General features: G+C 42.3%; 2 protein-coding genes and 1 long non-coding RNA gene across 3 annotated transcripts in view; 2 read left to right on the top strand and 1 right to left on the bottom strand.

Annotated features, from left to right (window-relative positions):
• Positions 1 to 12,458, bottom strand: part of LOC101858244 (suppressor of fused homolog) — a gene marked incomplete at its 3' end in the record, with an annotated part of 14,542 nt that extends 2,084 nt beyond the window's left edge. The window contains 8 exon segments of the mRNA XM_005113289.3: positions 1,630 to 1,779; positions 3,917 to 4,069; positions 4,533 to 4,618; positions 5,422 to 5,530; positions 7,291 to 7,369; positions 8,747 to 8,880; positions 10,064 to 10,198; positions 12,044 to 12,458. Coding sequence (XP_005113346.2) covers positions 1,630 to 1,779; positions 3,917 to 4,069; positions 4,533 to 4,618; positions 5,422 to 5,530; positions 7,291 to 7,369; positions 8,747 to 8,880; positions 10,064 to 10,198; positions 12,044 to 12,288 — 1,091 coding nt within the window.
• A 1,572-nt stretch (positions 12,459 to 14,030) lies between these two features.
• On the top strand, positions 14,031 to 14,717 carry LOC118479080. Its single transcript, XR_004859461.1, has 2 exons — positions 14,031 to 14,295; positions 14,563 to 14,717. It is a non-coding gene; the product is annotated as an uncharacterized LOC118479080 (long non-coding RNA).
• Positions 14,718 to 18,596: 3,879 nt separating this feature from the next.
• LOC101858469 (regulatory-associated protein of mTOR) overlaps positions 18,597 to 19,978 on the top strand; it is a gene marked incomplete at its 3' end in the record, with an annotated part of 5,728 nt that continues 4,346 nt past the window's right edge. Inside the window, 2 exon segments of the mRNA XM_035973714.1 lie at positions 18,597 to 18,641; positions 19,388 to 19,490. Coding sequence (XP_035829607.1) covers positions 18,597 to 18,641; positions 19,388 to 19,490 — 148 coding nt within the window.

Raw genomic sequence — 19,978 nt, 5'->3', positions numbered from 1 at the left:
GGGGACAAGGCAACGGGACATTGGCTCAGCGTTTTACAGATTGTTTTAGTAAAGGTTTTTACGGCGCTCGCAACTGCATAAGGTCATATGAGCGCCAGAAGATTAGATGTGTTACAAGAGAGTAACAAACATAAAAAAAGAAGGAGGGGAGAAAAGGACGATAGATGTTTGATAGGAAAGAAGAAGCAAACCACACCAGAGCACCCGCCAACCACCTACTCTCAGCATTTTAGTTTAATTTTCATAAGGGTTTTTTAGGTTTAGTAAGAGTTTTACGGCAATTGCAACACAATAAGGGCATAGAAGTGGCCAAGATTAGAGGTGATACTAGAGAATAACACGATATTGAAATGTACAAAATGGAAAGATCAGTTCTTCATTTATCCCACAGAATCCTCCATTCTCTAGGCCATTAGTCTCTACTCAAAGCTGTTGATAGTATTTGTCATTAAATATACCTGTTGTTGTTTTTTTATGACATTTTTTCCCCCGATTCGATGTGGTACTAGAGAATGACACACACAGAAACACAAGGTGGGCAGTTAAGGTGGATACATGTTTGATGGGAAAGAGGGAGCAGACCACACCAGAGCAACCACATCTTTGCTCATTATAGATCTATCCAGTGGATCATTTTCTCTCAATAACCGTTAGTGATACGAACCAAAAGAAAGACAACTCAGACACGTTTCCATCCGGTCCTTGAAATCCATGTTTATGACATTGGTCGAGTTAAAAATAGACACAAAGATCCTTCCTTTCTTTGCGAGAATTCAAAGCTTACGTGTTTTCTTTGTAAGAGCAGCACATTGTACCACGGACAATTTGGAATCTTTGTAAGAGCAGCACATTGTACCACGGACAATTTGGAATCTTTGTAAGAGCAGCACATTGTACCACGGACAATTTGGAATCTTTGTAAGAGCAGCACATTGTACCACGGACAATTTGGAATCTACATTCCACGTCATGTTCCAAAACAAGATTGTTGACCAATCTCTCTGCTGCAATACACACTTGCTTTTCTGTATTCAACCTCACTATTTGCTTCTACAATGTTGCCAACAGTTAATCTTTTAAAATGGGGAACGAGATAGTTTTAGTAAGGTTTTACGGCGCTCGCAACTGCAAAAGGTCATACGAGCGCCAAGTGGTGGATGTCAACAGAGAAGTCTTTACAGGGAATCAGACTTACTCTGCTCACCTCTCTAGCCTCAACAGCACAAAGTCTGCTTCGACTATCAAGGCCCCCCAGAAATAGCGGGTCACAAGAGAGTGACAAACATACAAAAGAAGTAGAGGAAAATGAGGATAGTAAGGATGAGGAAAGAAAAAGCAGCAGTTCCCCCTATGTTGTTCCGGCACAGTATGAGCATGACATCGATAAATCAGCCCATTTACAATAGCACTTGACAGCTCAGATTAATTCTTCTGTTCAGATCAAATTTTGTTGAGAAAAACCCATGAACTAAATGTTAGCTGATAAGAACTTTCAGTATATGATGTGACAAAATCTGGACAGTTTGAGAAGCATAGACTTGAGGATATGTTAAGTTTGAGTAGGCGTTTTACAGCACTATCGACTCAATCTGAGGATGTATCAGGAACCCAGTCAACTGGGTGACTTACTTGACCATAAGGGGCAACAACTCTGCCGCTCCGGGCTCGAAATATGCGGTGGCCGTGTCGACGCGGTAGACCGGGGGGTTGTGGTCGTCGCTGACCTCACAGCCCAGCGTGTCCTTGAGGAGACCCAGGGGCTCCCGGTCGTTCAGCAGACTGGGGGGGGGGGAGGACAGTTGTGCAGTTTTTGTTAGTTTTATGGAGCTTACCACACAAACAGGTTATATATAAGCGGCAAAAATAGAGGTGAGACTGTAATACTAGACAGGTTATATATAAGCGGCAAAAATAGAGGTGAGACTGTAATACTAGACAGGTTATATATAAGCGGCAAAAATAGAGGTGAGACTGTAATACTAGACAGGTTATATATAAGCGGCAAAAATAGAGGTGAGACTGTAATACTAGACAGGTTATATATAAGCGGCAAAAATAGAGGTGAGACTGTAATACTAGACAGGTTATATATAAGCGGCAAAAATAGAGGTGAGACTGTAATACTAGACAGGTTATATATAAGCGGCAAAAATAGAGGTGAGACTGTAATACTAGAGAGACCCTTGGTTTAGTTTTAGTACAAGTTTTACGGCACTTGCAACACAAAAAGGTCATATAAGAGCTGAAAATTAGAGGTGTTACAAGAGAGTAACAAAGAACAGAAGGAGGGGAGATAAAGCTGATAGATGTTTGATAGGAAAGATGGAGCAAACCACATCAGAGCACCCGCCAACCACCCACTGATAGATGTTTGATAGGAAAGAAGGAGCAAACCACATCAGAGCACCCGCCAACCACCCACTGATAGATGTTTGATAGGAAAGATGGAGCAAACCACAGCAGAGCACCCGCCAACCACCCACTGATACATGTTTGATAGGAAAGAAGGAGCAAACCACAGCAGAGCACCCGCCAACCACCCACTAGCACCTGACATTATTCCACGGCCTCTGCTGAGCAGAAAGAAGAACGCTGGTCTTCGACACATCATTGACAACACACCGCGCTCTGTGGGGTAGCAGAATGAAGAACGCTGGTCTTCGACACATCATTGACAACACACCGCGCTCTGTGGTGTAGCAGAAAGAAGAACGCTGGTCTTCGACACATCATTGACAACACACCGCGCTCTGTGGGGTAGCAGAAAGAAGAACGCTGGTCTTCGACACATCATTGACAACACACCGCGCTCTGTGGTGTAGCAGAAAGAAGAACGCTGGTCTTCGACACATCATTGACAACACACCGCGCTCTGTGATGTAGCAGAAAGAAGAACGCTGGTCTTCGACACATCATTGACAACACACCGCGCTCTGTGGTGTAGCAGAAAGAAGAACGCTGGTCTTCGACACATCATTGACAACACACCGCGCTCTGTGGTGTAGCAGAAAGAAGAACGCTGGTCTTCGACACATCATTGACAACACACCGCGCTCTGTGGTGTAGCAGTTAGGCACTTCACCAGCGCACACACAACACCCACGTCCGATTCAGTAGAAGGGAAAATTTGTTCAAGTATCTCGGTCTTACTGTTGGGATGTTGTATCCCTCTCAGATACGGGAGGGTAAGAGGGGGAAGGTAAGATCAGGGGGTGTGAGAGAGGGAGGAGAGTGAGATGAGGAAAAGTGAGACAGAAAGGTGAAATCAGGAGGGGTGTGAGAGAGAGAAAGGAGAGATCAGGAGGGGTGTGAGAGAGAGAAAGGAGAGATCAGGAGGGGTGTGAGAGAGAGAAAGGAGAGATCAGGAGGGGTGTGAGAGAGAGAAAGAGATCGGGAGGGGTGTGAGAGAGAGAAAGGAGAGATCAGGAGGGGTGTGAGAGAGAGAAAGGAGAGATCAGGAGGGGTGTGAGAGAGAGAAAGGAGAGATCAGGAGGGGTGTGAGAGAGAGAAAGGATAGATCAGGAGGGGTGTGAGAGAGAGAAAGGAGAGATCAGGAGGGGTGTGAGAGAGAGAAAGAGATCAAGAGGGGTGTGAGACAGGAAGCTGAGATCAGGAGGGGTGTGAGAGAGAGAAAGGAGAGATCAGGAGGGGTGTGAGAGAGAGAAAGGAGAGATCAGGAGGGGTGTGAGAGAGAGAAAGGAGAGATCAGGAGGGGTGTGAGAGAGAGAAAGGAGAGATCAGGAGGGGCGTGAGACAGGAAGCTGAGATCAGGAGGGGTGTGAGAGAGAGAAAGGAGAGATCAGGAGGGGTGTGAGAGAGAGAAAGGAGAGATCAGGAGGGGTGTGAGAGAGAGAAAGGAGAGATCAGAAAGGAGAGATGGTAAAGAAAGGACGGAGAGATGGTAGTGGGTACTCACTGCTCGGGCACCGACCACCTGACATGCGCCGTGACTCGTCCAAGGTTCGTCCCCTCCTCCTCCATCTTGTCGTGGAAGTCTGCGAGGAGACCCAAGTCCACGTCAAAGATCGACAACTTCCTGTCTGCGTCGGTCACCAGCAGGGGGCCCACCCTGTCAAGTGTAAGAGTGTGGGTTCAACTCTGAGTATATGACACACTGGATCTATGTGTCGATAAGGTCATAAAAACATCTACTTTGACACTATCCGTACATCATGTTTTACTATCCTATCCATACCACGTGGGGAACTCCACTTTCCAAAGAGGAAATTTACTTGTTAATCCGATCCATACGTTTCGCATAGCAGTCTGTCAAAATGAGTTTTTGAGAAATACTGAAAGTTTCAAAGAGATCTTGGCACTAGAAGTATTCTAAAATGTGATGAACACAACCCCAGGGGTGCAAAATGACCCCAGGGCGTACGGATAGGGTTTTAAAAAAACCAACTCTTTCATAGAGATGATAAAGCCAATTGTATACAAAACTGAGTCATGTACAAAAGCCAGCCGTGTACAAAACCCAGCTGCACACAAAGCCCATCCCCGTACAAATGTCCACATTGTCATGTACTCACTGTGGATGGTCCAACAACTTGTCCACCACGGCTCGACTCTTCCACGAGCGTGCGTACAAAAACTCCATGTCCGTGATGCCAACAACCTGCCATGTACACACAACACCTCAGTCAACAAACACGCCATGTACACACAACACCTCAGTCAACAAACACGCCATGTACACACAACACCTCAGTCAACAAACACGCCATGTACACACAACACCTCAGTCAACAAACATTCCATGTGCACACAACACCTCAGTCAACAAACACGCCATGTACACACAACACCTCAGTCAACAAACACGCCATGTACACACAACACCTCAGTCAACAAACATGCCATGTGCACACAACACCTCAGTCAACAAACACGCCATGTACACACAACACCTCAGTCAACAAACACGCCATGTACACACAACACCTCAGTCAACAAACAATCTCTTTACAGACAAAATGAAGACATCACACAGCTTTTTGTCTAGTTTTTTTCCCTTTCCCGTGTCCTCTTTTTACGGGTGCCAGATGTTCGTTAAAAGTACATGACATATCTTTTCTATTGGACGAGGTTGTTCGACTTTGTTGTGGTAGAAAATCACAGGTGTTGTTATCACCTCTCTGGAAGATAAACAGCAACAGAACGATCTGTATGTGTCACGACGCGGTGGAATCATGCGCTCCTCATTTTTGGGGGGCATGCGACGTTATTGGTATAATCTTAAAGTTAAGCCAGTTCACTTCAGCTGTCATCCTTATCTCTCTTCCCATTCTTTCTTTGTTACTCTCTTAAAATACCCTCTAATCTTCATCACTTATATGACCTACTAATGTTCCAAGTGCCGGCAGTAAAACTCTAACTGCACCAAAACTGGCCAAACATCTGTCATCGTGTGGTCCTGACCTGTAGAAAGGTGAGTTGCCCGTGCGGTGTGTCCAGACAGGGAAGCTCCGGGTCCTCCACGACCAACATGGCGTTCACCTCTGATTGGCAGCGGTACACAGGCAGAGATCTGGGGGACAGGATAGATTACAGTGATGGGGCTATAGGGGTGCTGGTGGTGGTGGTGGTGGTGGTGATGATGGTGGGGCTTTAGGAGTACTGGTGGTGATGGTGGTGGTGGTGATGATAATGATGGTGGTAATGATGGTGATGATGATAATGATGATGTTGGTGGGTGGTAATAATGATAATGATAAAACCCCTTTCACTTTCCCTGATATATAAGGCCCTTTTGTTAGTTTAACTCCCAGTTGCTCACGGTGCTTTAAAAAAAAAAGAAGATATTTATATTAGACTGAAAATTTATCAAGACACTCTCTCCCTACTATGCCTTTTCAACAAAGATGATGACAATGAAGGCATGTTCCATCACCAGCCTTGCTCTGCTCATCTCACATTCCTATTGAAGCCCAAACCAGACAAAAGGTCAAACAACTTATCTCCTTATCTCTCCTTCTCTTTTGTGTTTGTCACTCTCTTGTAACACCTCTCATCTTCGGCACTTATCCGACCTAATTGTGTTTCAAGTGCCATAAAAAAACTTCTCACTAAAACGAACAATTTATTTTCTTTGTATGTTTCTCTCTCAAAACATCTCAAGTCTTGGCCACTTGTGTGACCTCTGTATATGTCTGCTATGTACATGTCCTCTATGTACATGTCCGCTATGCACATGTCCTCTATGTACATGTCCTCTATGTACATGTCCACTATGTACATGTCCACTATGTACATGTCCTCTATGTACATGTCCTCTATGTACATGTCCTCTATGTACATGTCCGCTGTGTATATGTCCTCTATGTACATGTCCTCTATGTACATGTCCGCTATGTACATGTCCGCTATGTACATGTCCGCTATGCCCTCTATGTACATGTCCTCTATGTACATGTCCGCTATGACCTCTATGTACATGTCCTCTATGTACATGTCCGCTATGTACATGTCCTCTATGTACATGTCCTCTATGTACATGTCCGCTATGTACATGTCCGCTATGTACATGTCCGCTATGTACATGTCCTCTATGTACATGTCCGCTGTGTCGCTATGTACATGTCCGCTATGTACATGTCCTCTATGTACATGTCCTCTATGTACATGTCCGCTATGTACATGTCCGCTATGTACATGTCCTCTATGTACATGTCCGCTGTGTCGCTATGTACATGTCCGCTATGTACATGTCCGCTATGTACATGTCCACTGTGTGCCTGTTCCGTACACACGTGTTTCGCTACATGGGTGTATTGCTATGTGTGCCTGTTCCGTACACATGTGTTTCGCTACATGGGTGTATTGCTATGTGTGCCTGTTCCGTACACACGTGTTTCGCTACATGGGTGTATTGCTATGTGTGCCTGTTCCGTACACACGTGTTTCGCTACATGGGTGTATTGCTATGTGTGCCTGTTCCGTACACACATGTTTCGCTACATGGGTGTATTGCTATGTGTGCCTGTTCCGTACACACGTGTTTCGCTACATGGGTGTATTGCTATGTGTGCCTGTTCCGTACACACGTGTTTCGTTATGTGGGTGTATTGGTGCGTGTTCCGTACACACGTATTTCGTTATGTGGGTGTATTGCTATGTGTGCATGTTATTAATAAATGCATGCAGACAGTATATATATATATATATATATATATATATATATATATATATATATATATATATATATATATATATATATATATATATATATATATATATATATATATATATATATATATATATATATGTGCTAGACAGGAAGTGACCTACTTGTTGATGTCCCCTCCCGGCAGCTCGCGGTCCAAGGGCCCGTGCCAGGGAATGTGGTCAAACTCACGGAAACCCACACCTGGGAGGAAGGACAGAGAGAGTACAGTCCACAGTAACAGAGAGAGTACAGTCCACAGTAACAGAGAGAGTACAGTCCACAGTAACAGAGAGAGTACAGTCCACCTTGCTGTAACAGAGAGAGTACAGTCCACAGTAACAGAGAGAGTACAGTCCACAGTAACAGAGAGAGTACAGTCCACAGTAACAGAGAGAGTACAGTCCGCTCTGACATCTAACAGTCACCGGTACAAGACAACCACCTGTACAAGACAACCGCCTGTACAAGACAACCACCTGTACAAGACAACCACCTGTACAAGACAATCACCTGTACAAGACAACCGCCTGTACAAGACAACCACCTGTACAAGACAATCACCGTTACAAGACAATCACCGTTACAAGACAACCACCTGTACAAGACAATCACCGTTACAAGACAATCACCTGTACAAGACAACCACCTGTACAAGACAATCACCTGTACAACACAACCACCTGTACAAGACAACCACCTGTACAAGACAATCACCTGTACAAGACAATCACCTGCTCCAACAGACATCTGTACAAGACAATCACCTGTACAAACAACCACTCCCCCCATGCGTTAAAAAAAAAGTGACACTGTCTAAGACAACCACTTTTCCTCTCAACAATGTGAGGCCCTCTTGGACAATTTCGACACTACTAAATTCTCAAATTCTCCGCCACAAGGGTTAACAATTTTTTAAAATCTTTAGTTTTACAGGCCGAAAGGCTAGAACCCAGACGGCTGCTAGATGGGAGAGGTAAAGTATCTTTAGATTTAGCAGAAGTTTTACCGTACTTGCAACACAAATGGGTTATGAAAGTGCAGAAGACTAGAAGTCTTACAAGAGAGCAACATAAGTTTTACGGTACTTGCAACACAAATGGGTTATGAAAGTGCAGAAGACTAGAAGTCTTACAAGAGAGCAACATAAGTTTTACGGTACTTGCAACACAAATGGGTTATGAAAGTGCAGAAGACTAGAAGTCTTACAAGAGAGCAACATAAGTTTTACGGTACTTGCAACACAAATGGGTTATGAAAGTGCAGAAGACTAGAAGTCTTACAAGAGAGCAACATACAAAAGAAAAGGAAAAGGAGCAATGAGGACCTTAGAAATGATTGGCCTCTTCCCATCAATCACGCTCAACAAATAATTCCTTTCCTCAGATGCTCTGAAAAAAGCTACATCATCCTGATCTTTCCCCATCACCCATCTTTTAAGACTTTCCAAGTAAATTGCTCTGGGCATTTGTCTTCAGTTTTGCCAGTGAGAGCTCCAGGTTCAAGGCCTGTATGTCAATTCAAGCGTCCCCATAAACTGCACTTGTCTCTCCCGCGTTGCTTTTCTCCTCCAGCAGTTACCTGTGTTGAAAACGTAGCGGGCCAGATTATTGAGCAGCGTGATGGGCCACTCCGGGGGTTCGCTCCCTTCTCCCGCCAACAGTCGGAACGTCAGTTCGAATCCATAACCGCTATCCTCATGTCTGCCTGTGAACCTGGACAAAAAAACCCCCCCAAAACCACACAAATGAAAATGAACGAAAATCCTGTTCTCCTTTAAGTGCTTGAGCTGAGACAAGCATTGGCAGTCATGTCAGAGTAATATTACGTTAAACAGAAAGTTATTTTTATCTGTTAACAGCTCAAAGAGAAGATTCATGCACCATTGTGAATGTTTTATGGCCCCATCCACACCAGGAAAACGATATAGGAGGCGGCTGTTTTGACCTTCCGAATTGGAGCCAGCCCCGTCGAGTGGGAACTAGAGTATTGACATCTTATAGACAGCATCGGCAAAAAAACTTTTCAAATGTAGGTCCTGTCTTTTTACGCCCCATTGACAAAATTAAGTTCGTTTATGAGGCCTGCTTCCAGTCCTGCCCGTCAGTGGGTTACTCTTTTGGTCTGCCATCTGTCTCTTCAGTCCTGTCAGTAAGTTACTCTTTTGGTCTACCATCTGTCTCTTCAGTCCTGTCAGTGGGTTACTCTATGTCTACCATCTGTCTCTTCAGTCCTGTCAGTGGGTTACTCTTTTGGTCTACCATCTGTCTCTTCAGTCCTGTCAGTGAGTTACTCTATGTCTACCATCTGTCTCTTCAGTCCTGTCAGTAAGTTACTATTTTGGTCTACCATCTGTCTCTTCAGTCCTGTCAGGGGGTTATTCTATGTCTACCATCTGTCTATTCAGTCCTGTCAGGGGGTTATTCTATGTCTACCATCTGTCTATTCAGTCCTGTCAGGGGGTTATTCTTTTGGTCTACCATCTGTCTATTCAGTCCTGTCAGGGGGTTATTCTATGTCTACCATCTGTCTATTCAGTCCTGTCAGGGGGTTATTCTTCATCAACCATCTGTCTATTCAGTCCTGTCAGTGGGTTACTCTATGTCTACCATCTATCTATTCAAGTCCTGTCAGTAAGTTACTCTATGTCTACCATCTGTCTCTTCAGTCCTGTCAGTGGGTTACTCTATTCAGTCCTGTCAGTAAGTTATTCTATTCAGTCCTGTCAGTAAGTTATTCTATTCAGTCCTGTCAGTAAGTTATTCTATTCAGTCCTGTCAGTAAGTTATTCTTCATCTACCATCTGTCTATTCAGTCCTGTCAGTAAGTTATTCTTCATCTATCTGTGCCTCTGCAAAGAACAACAAAAAAGTCCCAATCAGTTGAGCTTTTCCTTACTGGTGCACACGGCCGTCGCCGTACAGGTCTGTGAGTCCGTAGGTGACAAAGTGCCAGTGTGGAGGAACTGAGAGGCCGACTTGGCCGGCATGGAGGAAAACTTTGACGTAGTCCAGGGGATACACGCCTCCTTCCCTGAAACAAGTTCACAGCAATGGTAATAAACGAAGCTTCACAGATGAGCATGCCGATGGCATCACAGGTGGAAACAGGCCCAATCCATTGTCGCCCGACACCATTGTCGCCCGACTCCATTGTCGCCCGACACCATTGTCGCCCGACTCCATTGTCGCCCGACACCATTGTCGCCCGACACCATTGATGATAACATCAATCAAGAGCAAGGGAATCCAACAGGAAACTGGGACAGGGGACCATGGTATTGTTGATAGGGGGATGATGGAAGTTGAAAGAAGTGTCAGACCGCATCACAACATAGATACAATTCCAAAAGTGCTCTTTAAAGGGGAACACGAACAGTGCCAATGACCTCCCAAACACCAGAACAAACATTAAAAGATAATCTTCAACAAAAAAACAAAACATTGGACATTGACAAAGATTTGGGATTTCTCCTGAGTATGAAAATGTTCACTGTGAACTAATGAGAACATGTGGCCAACTCTATAATGGTGAAAGAATAAAAACAGTAACATGAGATCATTGTATAATGTTTTGATCAAGTTTGCTAGAGCATTATAATATAATAATAGGCCTAGATTTAGATCTAGACTTCTATCATAATAATGCTCAGGTAAGTTGGTAAGTACGCCATCTTTTGAATAGTTTGAAGTCTTTTCACTTGTCCCAGAAGACTGATTACAAAAATCTAATTACTTTTATACAAGTCTTGATAAAATGTTGCTCTACTATACTACTAATTTTATGGAAGTGGCTATTCTCATCCGGGGTGAGAATAGAAAAACGATCTACCTCTCACCCCGGGTGAGACTTGCCAGCGTAGGCTATTCTCACCCGGTGCGAAACAAGACCTGCTTTTCCTCATTTTGGAATACTGTCTATCGGTGTGGATGATCAAATTGATAAAAGCCAAGAAAAAATTACGTTATAGCACAAAAGTAAGCTAATTTGATCGTCTTCAAAGATGCTATGGCTATTTCATTGTTCGAATCAAGCCGAACTACGCGGGTCGCCATTTTGTTTTGCCCGGAAGTTCTCGCAAGATCTACTCCTCCCCTCTCTCTCTCTCTCTGTCTCTTTCTGAATACTGTCTATCGGTGTTGATGATCAAATTGACCAAAACAAAGTTAAAAACTGATGTTAAAACACAAAAGTAAATTAATTTGGTTGTCTACAAAGATGCTACGGCTATTTAACTTTTCTAATCGAGCCGAACTATGCGGGTCGCCATTTTGTTTTGACCGGAAGTTCTCGCGCTACTCCTCTCTCTGTCTCTTTCTCTCTCTCTCCACTGCCCATACAAAATTGTACGCTTTTAGTAGGCTACAGTTGTAATGGAACGTTTGTTCACGGCACAGAATTCTACAATTTTTCTGTTATCACAGTGTAGAATTCTGTGGTTTAGGGTGAACGCAAAATTTGTTGGCCTAGATCTAGGCTATAACGGTGAACGCGCACCGGGTGAGAATAGCCAAAAGACTAGCCTGCACTATTCTCATCCCGGGTGAGAATAGAGGTGGCCAATTTTATACTTAAATATAAAAAGAAATTTACACAAGACTTACACTTACAGAGTAGAAGCATGATCATAAGTCATTAAGTTTACTTGTTCTGTGATTAGATGACAAACTGATTTGACGAAATAGGCTACAATGCAGCAGATCAGATGTGTGTAGATCTAGAATCTAGATCTAGATATCTAGAATCTAGATATCTAGATCTAGAAATCTAGATCTAGATCTAGATTCTAGATCTAGATTCTAGATCTAGATCTAGATCTAGATCTAGATCTAGTCTAGATCTAGATCTAGATCTAGACTCTAGATGTTAATTACTCACCACATTTTTATGGCTGGGCTTGAGATCATCGCTGGATTATGAGGTTCTGGGTAAAGATTTCGACATGCACGATCAATTGCATCAAAGCCATAATGGATGTCATCAAAACTATGACTGAACTGATTGGTCCCCTCCGCCTCCTGCATGCCATTGTTTTGGTCTTGATTGACTTGATCGGAATCGGAATGAGAAGAGCCAGAGTCATTTGTTGGACAAGCATAAGACTCAGCCATGTTCAGATACATGTAGTTTGTTTCGATGCCCTGTGTGGTCTGCTATAAAAGACAATTCTTGCCCACGCACGGTGAGCGAAGCTCATTGTTGCTTTCATAATTTCACTGTGGGGAAAAGTTTTAAAACAATAACAAATGACTTAGGCCTAGCCAGAAGCGACAGTGACCTCCCCTTTCCCCCTTAGGAATAATCTTAAAACAAAATTTCTGATTTATTTGATTCTCTTACCACTTGTTCTATTTTGTTGCTTTAAAAACCAATAAATAATACATTGAATAATAAACTGATGTCTCGAGTGTACGGTTGGATGACACGTCTGCTGAAGGACTCAATAGCCAGATAATACATTACAAATGGAACAGGAAGCTCATTTGGTTTCAAGGGTATTTTATCCTACAAAATGTCAACAGAAGCAAGCGATGCCATGCGTCTGTGCATTGTATCAGATAATAATTTGCCTTAAAATCGGAGAGTGAGAGCTAAATGTTATACTATTTAATTTGCTTACAATGGCAGCAAAGAATATGACAATGGTTGGAAGCGAAGAAATCTTTGATGAAAGTGAGGGTGAATTAGTCGACTCGCAGCTTCCCCTTGCTTGTTGCGAAAGTCGCCACTGCGGAAAAATTGAGGGGCTGGATCTCTGCTTACATTGTTGGAGAATGAAAGAACGGGTAGGTGTAGATTCATTGGCTTCTGACTCCAGTGCATCTGATAAACACGTTGATATAAACCTGAATGGCATAAGGGAATCTTTTCCTTCTGAAATGTTTAATGCCCCTTTTGTGGCTGCTGGAAGCGCAGTCCAGATTCAGATGAGACAACATGAGAGTGAGTCACTGGGCACATCTTTCACAATGTAAGTCTAGAGTCAAGAGAACTTAGCACAACAAGAGTTTACTGGTCAACCCCTTTAGATTCAGTGCTTTTTGGGGGAGGGGGATGGTTCCTTGAATGGGATGAGTGGTAAAACAATGTTTACCTGCCCTAGTTAGGCCAATACTGTCATATGATGATAATGGATCTTTTTGTCCTTTTACTTTTATCATGACATAATATAGAGATCTAGATCTAGATCTATGTATGTATTACGAATTACAGAGCTACCGTGAATTTGAATATTTATTATGAAGTGGCCAAGTGCGGCTAGCCTGACAGTTGAGCCATCCTTTAGTACCTTGGAGGAACTACTATAATAGGAGAGGCCGCGAGTCGCGTAACGTGAAGCCGCTGCAGACGACGGTCGGCCATGTTTGTGAGATCAGCTCAGTTCTCTCAGTTGTAAACTTAGTGTCAACCGAATGGCAGTTTGCGTAGCGTTCGGGTCCGGTGGGCCTCTCATTCAAAGGTCCTGGGTTCAAATCCGAGTAGTGACGGAAAAATTTTGTTCTCTAAACTTCTACTTTCTCTTTCGTCTGCTTTCACCTCCACTTTCTGCCCCTACCTCCTCAGGGCTCCGAACTCTTTCTGCAGCCTTTCTACTGCTACTCCTTGGCTCCTTCTTACCTCTGTCTTTCAGCCACACCCCTGATCTTCTGGTAGGAAAGATCTACCCCTAGCCTTCTCGGACAAGGGCGAAAAAATCTCGGAGGTCGCGTATGCAAATTGCGCAAATTAAAGGTCCCTTGGTGGTCTAAAATCGATAAGAGTAGGCTTCGGTCGCCACCCAGGCAAAATTCAAAATTTCCTACCAAATGTTTTAAAAAATATCAGTCTCTAGCAATGGCACTGAACTTGATGACGAAGTGCCTTCTGATTTAGCCGTAAATGCATCTCACAGTAAAAACAGAATGAACAAAGATTTCAGAAAATTCAGTTTGCCATGATGATAACTGCACGTATGTGCCTAGATCTACTCTAGCATACTTGTCAATTTGCTCTGCATGTTGCTTACATTGCTGGTTTTGTGTTGTTAAGGTTGACAAAGCATTTGAAAACGTGAAACCTGCATCGGTGCCTTTGTTGACTCCAATGTGTCAAAAGTAAATTCCTTGCTGTTTTTTGAAGTCTCGTCGGAGGTTCGACAGTGCCTTCGTTGTTTTGTTTGTTTAGTATAGGGTTTTACGACGCTCGCAACTGCATAAGGTCATATGAGCGCGCGGGACACACCTAATACTTTTTCGTTGGTAGGAAATTTTGAATTTTTGCCCGGGTGGCGGCCGAAGCCTACTCTTATCGATTTTAGACCACCAAGGGATCTTTAACATGCGCAACTTGCATACGCCTTTGTTGACTCCAATGTGTCAAAAGTAAATTCCTTGCTGTTTTTTGAAGTCTCGTCGGAGGTTCGACAGTGCCTTCAAAGAATGTCATTGAAGTGTGTTTGGTGTGTGAATAACATTTTTGATGCCATGTGTCGTCTGTCTGTGCATGGGGTGTGACATTGTCAAGAGTGAAATGTCATAAATTAGTGCAATCTGTTTTGAAAATCTTATTATTATAAGTCTATCATTTCAAATTCTCTATTAATTTTTCAATACCCATAACAGTATTTTGTAAAATTTAGATAAAGTGTCTTGGTGTTTTAAAGGTGCCCCTCCCTCCTCGCTTTATTTGGGGGGGGGGGGGGGGCTGTTTTATTCTTGTTTTTGTGTGTGTGGGGGGGGGGTAATTTCCACCATCATACTTTACTCTTATTTGCCTTGCCCTCTCCTTCCTCATTCTTCGCCCATCCCATCCCACCCTCACTACAATCTTTTGTGTAATCATTTTCAATTTTGTTAGAAATATATTCTGTTGTAAGTTTAAGTCAAGAAGACTACGTTTTTGTAAAAATAATGTCAGTGATGACATCATTTTGCACTGATGAAGTTCTATGACCGAAAAGTCTGCAAATTTTGTAATCCCGTTTATATTTTTGTTTTGATCCTTATTATCCCAATTTCTTCTCTAAAACAAGTTTAAAAAATTTATCTTACCGTCACGATGTGTATACATAGTACATGTATTACCAAATGTTCGACTGAGTGAGCTGGTAATTTGATGCAAGTAAGATTTCTTGCTGTCCTTATTATATTGTTACTATCAAGAAGTCTTCGTTTTTTGTAAAAATAATGAAGTTCGACTACCAAAAACTCAGCAAATGTTATCATCCCGTTTATAATTTTGTTTTGATCCTTATTATCCCAATTTTGTCTCTAAAACATGTAAAACAGAATATCTTACCATCACAATGTGTATACATAGTACACGTATTACTGTAAATATTAGACTAAATGAGCTGGAAATTTGATGCAAGTAAGATTTGTTAACATCCTTATTACATTACAACTGTACGTGAGTGCTTATAATGCTGTAATTAACATTGACAAAGAAATTTTGAGAGAAAATGGAGTCCGAGCAGTTTGTTTTGAAAGGAGATTACGCTGCGTACGCTGCATTGTTTTGAACTTACAAAGATGGCGGCAGGCCCGATAAGCTCCGCCCTTTCGGCTTCAACTTGGTTGGAACTGTTGAGCGGGCGACGCAACGTTAGGGCCTCTCCCTATATAGTTACTCCAAGTTTAGTACGCTAGCCTAGCAGACTAGCTGTCATTAAGTACGGCTAGCCTCTTCCATTTTATTAAATTATTGTTACATTACTCAGACTGTCACATGATAGGCCTCATAGTATAGTCCTCATGGTTCCCTATTGGCTGTTGATTGAAAGAGAATAAGACGACCGAAAAATATTTAAGAATATATAGAAGTTACAAGAACCTTAGGAGAAAAAAAAAAACGAAGTGGCTAGCCGTACTTAGATCTAGGTTTGGCCCTATCGACTCAAGCCTGTTAGGTACACAAGTCTCATTAGATCTAGATCTAGTAATTATTCAGGTTCAAATACATGCAAGTCAGTAAGGCACCTTTTTGTTTTGTCTGAAATACAAATACTTTAGGCATTGCAAACTAAAAATTTCATTTACAATTTAGCCATCAATATTAAGTACAGCTAGCCTGACAGTCTAGCCGTCCTTAAGTATGGCTAGCCTGGCTGTCTACCCGTACTTAAGTACGGCTAGACTGCCAGTCTAGCCGTACTTATCTTAGGCCCTATTAACATTAGAAAACAGGAGGTTTAAAATACATGCACTGTCATTTAGGCACCTGGTTTCGTCTCAAATACAAATACTTTAGGTACTGCACACTAAAAAAGTATATTTACAATTCAGTAGGCCTATTTTTTTGTTAAATGGTCAGTCTAGCCATCATATTAAGAATAAGTACGGCTAGACTGCGAGTCTAGCCGTACTTAAGTACGGCTAGACTGCCAGTCTAGCCGTCATTAAGTACGGCTAGCCTCTTCCAAAAAAAAATGAAGCTTCGCTACAGCGAGCACCTCTAGCCTTGTCAACTGGCGAGGGAAGCCCTGGAAGACGACAAAAAAAGATGGTGGCAATGTGTAATCTCTGTATATATTTGGCCAATCACAGAGGTGTGCTAGTGCTAGGTGCTCGCTGTAGCTTCTCGGAGTCCAGTTTTGGGACTCAAAATGGGTTTATTTATCTATTCGGACTCGCGTCCCAAAAAAATGTGTTACTTTTATAACTCGAGCTCGGCCTTTGAGTGCGAGTTATGTGAGTGTAAGGAGGTATTGTCGTCGGTTTTTTTTTTTACGTAAAACCAGAATTAGAACTTACCTACTAGGACTGTGTACCTCAAAAGTCAAAAGACTGACTCTCATTGCCCAATGGCAGTGTCTACATACACCGTAAAAACGACAACTCAGGGTCAACGAACACGGTAACCAGCCCTGGGCACCACTACCAGTCAACAGCATCATGAATACTTCCACCACCACTACAGCATCATCATTACTTCCACCACCACTGTCACTACAGCATCATCATTACTTCCACCACTGCTGCAGCATCATCATTACTTCCACCACCACTACAGCATCATCATTACTTCCACCACCACTACAGCATCATCATTACTACTACTTCCACCACCACTACAGCATCATCATTACTTCCACAGATAGAGATAGTAACTGGATTATATTAAAGCTCACGTCTCAATTTTTATCAGCATAAATCGAAAGCATTTTCATAAAAATGCTTAACCGTGGAGGGAAATTCTGGCTATCAACAAGGTGTGTCACTGGACCAAACTGCCACTTCCCAACTTCCCATTTTATTGTGGGAGAAGCAGGTGGGGGCCGGAAATCAAATTTCATGTGTGGTAGACAAGAGTGATCTTGGTGGTTTGAGCTCGGCTTTATCATTTCCAGCAGGATGTGTTTGATTTTTTTTTCTTGATGATCAAGATATATATAATATATGCTTTTTTCTTCTTCATTCAAAAGTAATTGGATTCCCCGCCAAAATTGTCTTAGATGGCCATCTATTGACAAGTGGCTGTTGTAGGCAGGACTGACCAAATGGAAGAAAAACTGTTCCTTTTTGAAGTCCCAATTGGTGGCGGTGGTTGGCTTAGGAATGCCACAAAATGCCAATTAAAATGTTACCGACTGATCAACTTAGACTTCTAGGTGTAAACAGTGGGTGGGACTAGAATCCTCGCTTTTCAACGTGCTGGCCAGCGATTGGTTCATTCGTACGACAGGCTTACTTAAGGGGAGGAGCGACCCTTGATTTTGCAGATTTTGGGTCAGGCTATGCAAATTTTCTGTTGGCTGATTTTTCAAGATCAACCAGTTTTTTGTCCAAAAATAGCATGGATACATTTGAGAAAGTGTTTATTCTCCACGTAAATTGCCTTTAAAAACATGACGATGGGTTAATATAGTGAATTTTCACAATAATAGTCAGTTTTCGCAAAATGTAATTTTTTTGCCGTTTTTTCCCAGCTCCTTCCTTAGTTTTCATCATTTTGAGATGAAACTTTCAGGAAACATAGATGGCAAGGCTGCCATCATAACGGAGAGATATTTGCGAAAACAATAACACTTTTCCATTGGCAAGCGATTACGTAACCTAAATTTTTAAAAAGTTTTTTATACTTTGGGAAAATTCTCATATATTTTTTTCTTTTGCACTTATTGAAATAAGCTTGCTGTTACTCTGATAGGGTCTAGTTCAGGTATACTCTCACCACATTTGGTCAAATTTGGTTGGTAAATAAGAAAGCAATAGGGATTTGAAATTCATTGTTTATTTTCAAGATGGCGGCCATTTCCATAGCAACCGTTGTTGCTGTGCCCAAAAAAAATGGCACATCAAGAGATTTTACTATGCCTAACTTATATGTGTACTTAGATTTGATCTTGGGCAACAGACATAGAAAATGGTCCTCAAGGGTAGCTCCTCCCATTAACAGCAAATGAATGGATTGTGATGGTTCTTCCTCAGAGTCAGTGGCGGAATTGTTCGCAATGTGTCAGGCGATGAAGAAAGATATGCCTGGCCATCTTGGGCAGGTTTTTTTTGGGTTGTTTTTTTATGAAAACTACCGACTGCAGCCATATTACACATGTTAATTTATCGTTTTAGGGTATTTCAGGCAGTGCCATTGAATAAAATGAAAGGAGAAAAGTGGCTTACAGGTACAGGTGGCTGTTTAGGCAGGTTACCTATGCCATCAGGGACTGTTTGGTTATTGTCACATTATTGTCACAGCAGTTTGTGCCATCAGGGACTGTTTGATTATTGTCACAGCAGTTTGTGCCATCAGGGACTGTTTGATTATTGTCACATTATTGTCACAGCAGTTTGTGCCATCAGGGACTGTTTGATTATACAGCAGTTTGTGCCATCAGGGACTGTTTGATTCTTGTCACAGCAGTTTGAGTAGCCCTTGTACAACGAGTTTACATGATAAGATTCACGATTCCCTTGCTTATGATGAGTTAAGATGTAACATTCACACTGTTGAGATGAGGCGATGACTTTTAGGCTTTGTTGTTCAAAGAAAAGTTTGTCAGCACCGTTTCTTTCTACGGTGATGTTCTGCATTGCCTTGGTGTAATATATGCTTTGAATGTGTAATATTTGTGTTTGATTATGTATTTATGTATGTCTTGTTGTTACCAGGTGTTACGTTTGCCATTGTAACCCTAATTTCCCTACAGGGATCAGCTTTATTTAATGAAATTATTGTAAAAATGTTATCTCTGTCTGTGGTGATGTTGATAATAAAATGTTTTTCTGTTTGCTCCTATGTCAGATGAAGACAGTGAGTGTAGCTCTGGTCCTGTGTCTGAACGTTGGTGTGGACCCGCCCGACGTGGTCAAGATTTCCCCTTGTGCTCGCATGGAGTGTTGGATCGGTGAGTCTCGTGCTGTTGCTGTTTGGTGTTGTGTCGTCATGTCTGCACTAATATCATCATGCTTGTAGCCACACTGTGTGGTCTGTTTCATAATGATACTGTCCACCTTAGAAGTAGAAAAAGAAAAAGTCTAACTTTCAGATATATATATGCAGTTTGTGGGAGGTTGATGGGTGTTCTGTTGTAGTTTGCTCTATTTTTTCTATCCGACTTCTAATCATCTTTGTCTCTCCTCTTTTTTTGTGTGTGTGTTTGTCTCCAGTAACATCTGTAATCTTCAGCACATTTATGACGACCTATTTGTGGTGTTGCACGTGCCATAAAGCACTCATAGTAAAGCTGAAATACAACTCTCATCATGTCATGTTTGGACAATAGAAAACTATGGGTGGGATATTGAAAATATGTCAAAGCCCAACAAATGTAGGAAACCGTTTGAGACAAGTTTTGGTGGAAAGTTACAATCACGAAAAGTTGGGGTGGGGGGG

Source organism: Aplysia californica, unplaced genomic scaffold (genome assembly GCF_000002075.1).
Source record: "Aplysia californica isolate F4 #8 unplaced genomic scaffold, AplCal3.0 scaffold01849, whole genome shotgun sequence".
In the NCBI taxonomy this organism is placed as follows: domain Eukaryota; kingdom Metazoa; phylum Mollusca; class Gastropoda; order Aplysiida; family Aplysiidae; genus Aplysia; species Aplysia californica.
Note: the sequence above shows the minus strand (reverse complement) of the source record. Positions and strands in the feature narration are given on the sequence as shown.